Below are 6,477 nucleotides of genomic sequence, written 5' to 3'. Positions count from 1 at the left end.
ATCTGTCAGTGCTTTCAATGAACTCCAGAAGGCTGAAAAACTACAGGAGTTGGGCCAAGGGCACCATGCATGCTCTACGAAATTCCTCCCCATGCTTTCTCTCCTCTGAAAGTGATTATTACGAGGTTGTGCTCATCCCTCCTACATGGAAGAGCCAAACTCTTCATGTGTCATGGCTTGGGTTCACCTTCCCAACTGGGTGTCTTATCTCTTCCTGAGCTTTTGTTGTCTCTTCTAGCCATTGGGCTTAATGCTTTGTTTAATGCCAAGTCTTGGGAAACAGAAGACTTGGCAGTCTTTGGAGAAAAAGAAAAACTTCCCCTATTAGGCTGAGGGATCACTTGGAAAATGTGCAAGTACGAGTCAAAGCGTGTTTCCCCTGCAGGTTCTCTGGTGGTTAATTACCCCTTTGATGACGATGAACAAGGAATAGCCATATACAGTAAATCCCCAGACGATGCTGTGTTTCAGCAGCTGGCACTTTCCTACTCCAAGGTAAAACTCTAATGGGAAAACAGGCCCATCCTGCTGGGTTAACTCCTGATGCTGTTGGGAACCTTCTGAGAGGCTGGTGGAGGAGGACATGGGTACTGTGGACGCCTGGTGGTGCAGACACAGCAGAAGGGTCCTGTGGGAGGCTCTCATTCCACAAGTGGATGTCCAGCGTGCTCTGCCTGCGGGCGCTGTAGGAGGAGTGCTCTGTGCAGGCACAGGGGGCCAACACACTGAAGGGTGGTAGAAAGCGCTGTACGCGCACCGGGAGGAGAGCGAGGATGTCTATGGGTTGGGGTTGGGTGTGGGTGCAGTCTGTTTGTGCTGCAGCCGTACAAACACATGCCCGCGTGAACCTCTGTGTTTGGTAACCCCAAGTGTGTGACTAATGTTAGAACAAAAGTGCCAGTGGCTGTGAAGCGCAGAGACTCAGCTCCACATGTTGCATCTTGTTTTTCAGGAAAATGCAAAGATGTATCAGGGAAGCCCGTGTAAGGATATGTACCCCACCGAGTACTTCCCGCATGGCATCACTAATGGGGCTCAGTGGTACAACGTTCCAGGTAAAGTAGACCTTAAATCTCTTGCACTGTTTGCATCCAAGTTAATGCATGTGCAGCCTAAAAGAATTTGGTCTGATCAGTCACAAGCTCCTCACTGGTCAGCCCAGATTACTGGGGTTCAGGTTTCTTTTATAACCTTTTAAATAATGTAACGAGATGAAGTTACTCCTGAGGGAAGGAATTTATAGTGTAGTTTTTCTGGCTATTAGCAAAATGGTTTAATAAAATTTTACAGCAGTATATTAGCATGAAAGGTATTTACAAGAAGGATGGTTATTTGTCTGCTATTTTGGCATCCCTTTGAAGCTTGAATCTTGCCCTGTGTAAAAGCCTTCCCTCTTTGCTGTCTTCAGCTATAAAACGTGTGCTGTAGTTTGTACTTCATCTTTCTCTACTATCATTTTTTTCTTGGGTGGTTTGTTGGTTGTTTTTTTTTTTTTTGAGCTGCGGTACAATTGCCTTCAGGAGACCTTGTCAAAACTTCTTTTACATTCCTGTTGTAGGTGGGATGCAAGACTGGAATTACTTACATACGAACTGCTTTGAAGTGACCATTGAGTTGGGCTGTGTGAAATACCCAAAAGCTGAGGAGCTGCCAAAGTACTGGGAGCAGAACCGCCGATCTCTCCTCCAGTTCATGAAACAGGTGAGACGCTTTGACCCCAAGCAATTGTGTGAGCTGCCTCTGGGGTTTGCGTTAGATGTGCCAGAATGAACAGGCTGATCTGCAGGCTGAAGCGAGCGCTGCTTCCTGGCCAGACTGGGTACCTGCTCCACAGAGATCATCCTCATCAGAACATGTCTTGACAACTCCTCTCCCCTCCTTCTCAACATACCAAAAATCTTTATGGAAACAGCAGCCAGGTGATGCAGGTGTGGGCTTTTTATTTACCACTACCTTGGTTTTCCCTAGGCTGGAGTGGCCTTTGTGTGCTGTTCCCATCTCCCTTGGGGCTGGTGGTAGCGCTGCGCACCTGGGGCATGCAAACAAAGGTGTGGAGCAAAGAGGGCTGTGGTGGCACCCTGAGCCAAACAATTGCTCATTGTACTCATCAGGTGATCTTTGTCCACGCCAGCTGCTGGCGAGTCTAACCTAAACCCTTTTGGAACGTGTTACTCCCCTGGGAATGCTGAACTTCCTGGGCTGGGAGCTGGTGGGATCTGGGTGTCGGTGCTCCCACAGTGATGTGTGGGGTGGGAGGCAGAGCGAGGGCTGGCACTCAGTAGGGCTCCGGGTCTGTGCGCAGGTTCACCGTGGCGTCTGGGGATTTGTGCTGGATGCCATGGACGGAAGGGGCATTCTCAATGCCACCATCAGCGTTGCCGACATCAACCACCCGGTGACCACCTACAAGGATGGAGACTACTGGCGCCTCCTGGTCCAGGGGACGTACAAAATCACAGCGTCTGCCCGAGGGTGAGCAAGCCACGGCAGAAGGAACAAACAACTTGCAAGACTGACTTCCCAGTCCAGAGTAGTCCCATCTGTCTGCAGCAGACATAGGCACGGGTGTTTCTCCTGCCCTCTGGCCTGGGCAGAGTTAGCAACGTGATGCTATCCTGATGTCAAAGACTGCTCACCTGGTGCCAGTGTACAATCCAAATCTTCCCTGGTTTGGAGGTGGTGTGGGGAAGGAGTTGATAACTTAGTGTCTTTAGGGGAAATTCTCTTGCAGGCAGCTGCCCATGGAAATGACTTCATCACTTCAACCACTGCCAAAACCTTTGGGTTAAAGCAGCCTGACTTGTTGTCCTGCCAGGCTGCCACGTAACCCTGCAACACCTGAGCCAAAAGCAGCTCAGTGCCGTGTGGGGCCCTGAGCTGCTCCCTGTCCCCCTGCCATTCCCATCTCCCTTTGAAGTGGTGTTGCTTTTATTGTTATGCTGCTTACTCTTGACTGGGGAGCAGTAGCAGTCCCATGCGAGTGTCTAGTCAGGAAGAGGGCTGGCTTGTTGTGTGAGGCCTTGGACCCCTGACGTTTCTTTGTGCCTTCTCTTCCCTGGGCAGGTATGACCCGGTCACTAAGACGGTGGAAGTTGGCAGCAAAGGTGGGGTGCAGGTCAACTTCACTCTTTCACGGACAGACATCAAAGTGGAGGAGGGGAAGGTCCCGGTCCTGAACACCCCAGACACCAGTGACCCTAACGAGAAGGAGTTTGAGACCCTGATCAAAGATCTCTCTGCTGAGAATGGCCTGGAGCGCCTCCTGCTTACCTCCTCGGGGGATGTCTCTCCTTACCGATACCGCCCTTACAAGGACCTCTCTGAGTTCCTCCGAGGCCTCTACCTCAACTACCCACACATCACAAATCTCACCAGGTGAAAACTCAAAGCACCAGTGCTCAGCTCCTCCTGGAGCAGCAGCCTGTGGTAGGCTTGAAAGGATGAGCCACGAATGCAGCGCAGAGATGGGGAGCTCATCCCTCCCCTTCCCTGTGGTGCCTGAGTGCAAGGGACCCCCACGGGTAAGGGCATGGTGGCAGAGCGCTGGCCGCAGGGACAGATGCAGCCGTGTACTTTTTTCCTGAGACATCGTCTTACTGACTAAAACCTGGGGTGCTCTCAGTTCCCAGGGGTGCCTGGGGCTGGCGATACTCCCAGCATTGATATCCCAGGTTTCTGCAAATATGTCTCTTTTATGCTCTCTATTTCCTTCTTTTTTCAAATCCTTTCTGATAGCTACCCTGCTAGAGAGTCCCCAGCAAAAGCGATCACATTTGACTTACAAATCTCAAACGGCTTTCTTTGATTGTCTGCCTTCGGATTTTAATTCAATAGTGCGAGATGTGTTTGAGTTAGCTTGCCCTGAGCCAAGGTCTCTGCCCTCCTGCAGGAGACCAGCTGCTGCAGTGTTCTGCTTTCCTTTGTGACCTGTAGCGCTTACCCTCTGTCAGCTTTAGAAAGCACAAATCTCATTGTCCCAGGACCTCATTTGCTTGTTGTTACCAGGCACAACGTGCTCATGTGCTGTCCCCGCTGGTGCCAAGGCTGCTTTTCTGATCTGTAGCCTCTATTGTCCGTCCAGTTGCATCAGCCCCAATTGTGTTCCCTGCTTTGCTTGCATTCACTTTGCTAACTTAATGGCATGACTGTAGCAACAACTTCTGCATTACTGGAAATAGACCTGCTTTTGTCCTCTTAAACCGGGTGCTTTATAAGTTAGTTTCATGTCCAGATGTATCCCACTCTGAAGGGAAAAAAAAAAAAAAAAGACAAAAAACAACCCACAACATTGGAAGCATAGAGGCATTTAGCAGTTCCACATCTATGGTGGTGTTACAGGCTTTATAGAGATACATGCAGCGCTGGCCATCCTCTGCATTTCACATCCTCACAGAGATACATGCAGCGCTGGCCATCCTCTACATCTGGACCTGGATACATTTTTACACAGATGCTTGTGCTCAGACTGATGTTTTTAGTGAATTTGGTTCAGTGCTGCTGAAAATCTCTCACGATGTGGTTGTGTTTTGTGTGTCACTTATCTTTGCAGCCTCCTTGTGGAGGTTGGCAGCAGTTCCTTTCCACCCCGGGATTTCTCCTTGAGGCCAGGCTAGGGCTGCGGCTCTGGTCCTGAACTGACTCTGCTTTCTCATCTCTTGGCAGTTTGGGTCAGAGCGTCGAGTTCCGTCAGATCTGGTCCCTCGAAATCTCCAACAAGCCCAACCAGTCTGAGCCTGAGGAGCCAAAGATCCGCTTTGTTGCTGGTATTCATGGAAACGCTCCCGTTGGTACGGAGCTGCTCCTGGCACTGGCAGAATTTCTTTGCATGAACTACAAGAAGAATGCTGCTGTTACAAAGGTGAGAAGCCGATGCAAGGGATTGTCTTGGAGCCCTCCAATTATATCCTGAGAAGACAGGGCTCACTGGGAGAGACTTGTCTTGTTAACAGTGGCATGTGGGTTGCAGCGATCCCACGCATAACGGGGAGGTGGTGTGAGATCCATGGGGCCAGGGGGAACTTCTGACTGCTGATATCAACATAAGCAGTAGTTCTTAGGATGAGATCTGGGCGAATGAGATGTACAGAGAATGAACCCTACTAATTGAGCTTTACGTACTCTTTCTCCTCCTTTTGTTCAGCTGATTGACCGAACGCGGATTGTGATTGTGCCTTCCCTGAATCCAGACGGACGGGAGATAGCACAGGAGAGAGACTGCACATCGAAGATAGGACAGACTAATGCTCATGGCAGAGATCTGGACACAGACTTCACAAGTAAAGCAGACTAAAGCAAAGTGATTTAGAGTGACCCTGTAGAAATGCAGGCTGCTGTAGAAGTCTCCTGCTAGCTGCTCTAGGGTTGGGTGTCATCGTTTGGTTACAGGGTCTACCTGTAAAGAGCCCAGGCAGTACAGCTGCTGGGAAGCTGCCAAAACTTCTATCCCCCTTACACATGGTAATTTGCAGTCCCTTAATTGCAATGAAAAGACGAAGCAGAGCTCTTCAGGAATAGTCCAGAGGGTGGACAACACCTACCAACTTTTTTGTGTTAATTGATTTCTTTCAAAGACCCATTTCTGAAAAATGACCTCTGTTCGCGCTCCCTGGAGACAGTCTCCTTTTTTCGTGCTTTTCTGGTTTCTGTGTAACTGCCTGCTGCATCCATAGCAGTGTATCAGTGCTGTGCCCACCCTTCCTGGGGACGAGGTGTTCTCTCTGGCAAGGTTTGGCTGGGGTCATCCCATTTTTAAGAAAATGTCAGTTCAGTGACACTGAGGAGAGAAAACACACGTGAAATACCCTCTGCATCACAAAAGTAAATAGCTTGGGGAAATAGTGATGTGTCACATTTGTTTTAGCTTTGCAGATTAATTCCCCCCATGGGTAGTGTGGACTCAGTGCTTTACTTGATCGGTCAGGTGCATCTGCTGAGATCCAACAAATACCTTTTAATACATGCAGCAGACTTAATTTCAGACATAAACAAAGAAGGTACTTCTGTTGGCCGCTCAAATAGCAAGGAAACTGTTGTCAATTCCCTTTTCTATTTGTTGTTCTGATTTACAGGCAATTACTCCCGATACTCGGGGACACGAGAGCCTGAGACCAAAGCCATCATAGAGAACTTGATATTGAAGCAGGATTTCAGCCTTTCTGTTGCTCTAGATGGAGGATCGCTGCTTGTCACTTACCCATATGACAAGCCAGTGCAGACAGGTATGACTAACCCCTCCAGGGCTTTGCACGTAGTTACCCTCGGGCTGTCTCGGCAGAAGTTCATGTGACTGCATGGCGTCAGAGCTTCTTGCGCTAGCGGTGTTCTGCGGCCTCCGTTTGTGTTCAGCCCTTTGTATCTGGAGTTGACAGTCTGTTAAGTAAAGCTATCAAACCCTACGGGATCCGGTTAGGGACCAGAACATTTACCGTTTTTGTTCTTACAACAGTATTTCAACTTTTCCTCTGCCAAAGCCAGTAT

General features: G+C 49.3%; 1 protein-coding gene across 1 annotated transcript in view; it reads left to right on the top strand.

Annotated features, from left to right (window-relative positions):
• CPD (carboxypeptidase D) overlaps positions 1 to 6,477 on the top strand; it is a 13,173-nt gene that overhangs the window by 3,661 nt on the left and 3,035 nt on the right. The window contains exons 6-13 of the mRNA XM_009880220.1: positions 386 to 495; positions 953 to 1,055; positions 1,559 to 1,701; positions 2,303 to 2,472; positions 3,064 to 3,375; positions 4,663 to 4,858; positions 5,141 to 5,276; positions 6,069 to 6,218. Of these exons, the coding sequence (XP_009878522.1) occupies positions 386 to 495; positions 953 to 1,055; positions 1,559 to 1,701; positions 2,303 to 2,472; positions 3,064 to 3,375; positions 4,663 to 4,858; positions 5,141 to 5,276; positions 6,069 to 6,218 (1,320 nt within the window). The remainder of the gene's footprint in view (positions 1 to 385; positions 496 to 952; positions 1,056 to 1,558; positions 1,702 to 2,302; positions 2,473 to 3,063; positions 3,376 to 4,662; positions 4,859 to 5,140; positions 5,277 to 6,068; positions 6,219 to 6,477) is intronic.

Source organism: Charadrius vociferus, unplaced genomic scaffold (genome assembly GCF_000708025.1).
Source record: "Charadrius vociferus isolate BGI_N301 unplaced genomic scaffold, ASM70802v2 scaffold782, whole genome shotgun sequence".
Taxonomy (NCBI): Eukaryota; Metazoa; Chordata; class Aves; order Charadriiformes; family Charadriidae; genus Charadrius; species Charadrius vociferus.
The sequence above is the reverse complement of the archived record's forward strand: the minus strand, read 5'-3'. Positions and strand labels throughout refer to the sequence as shown.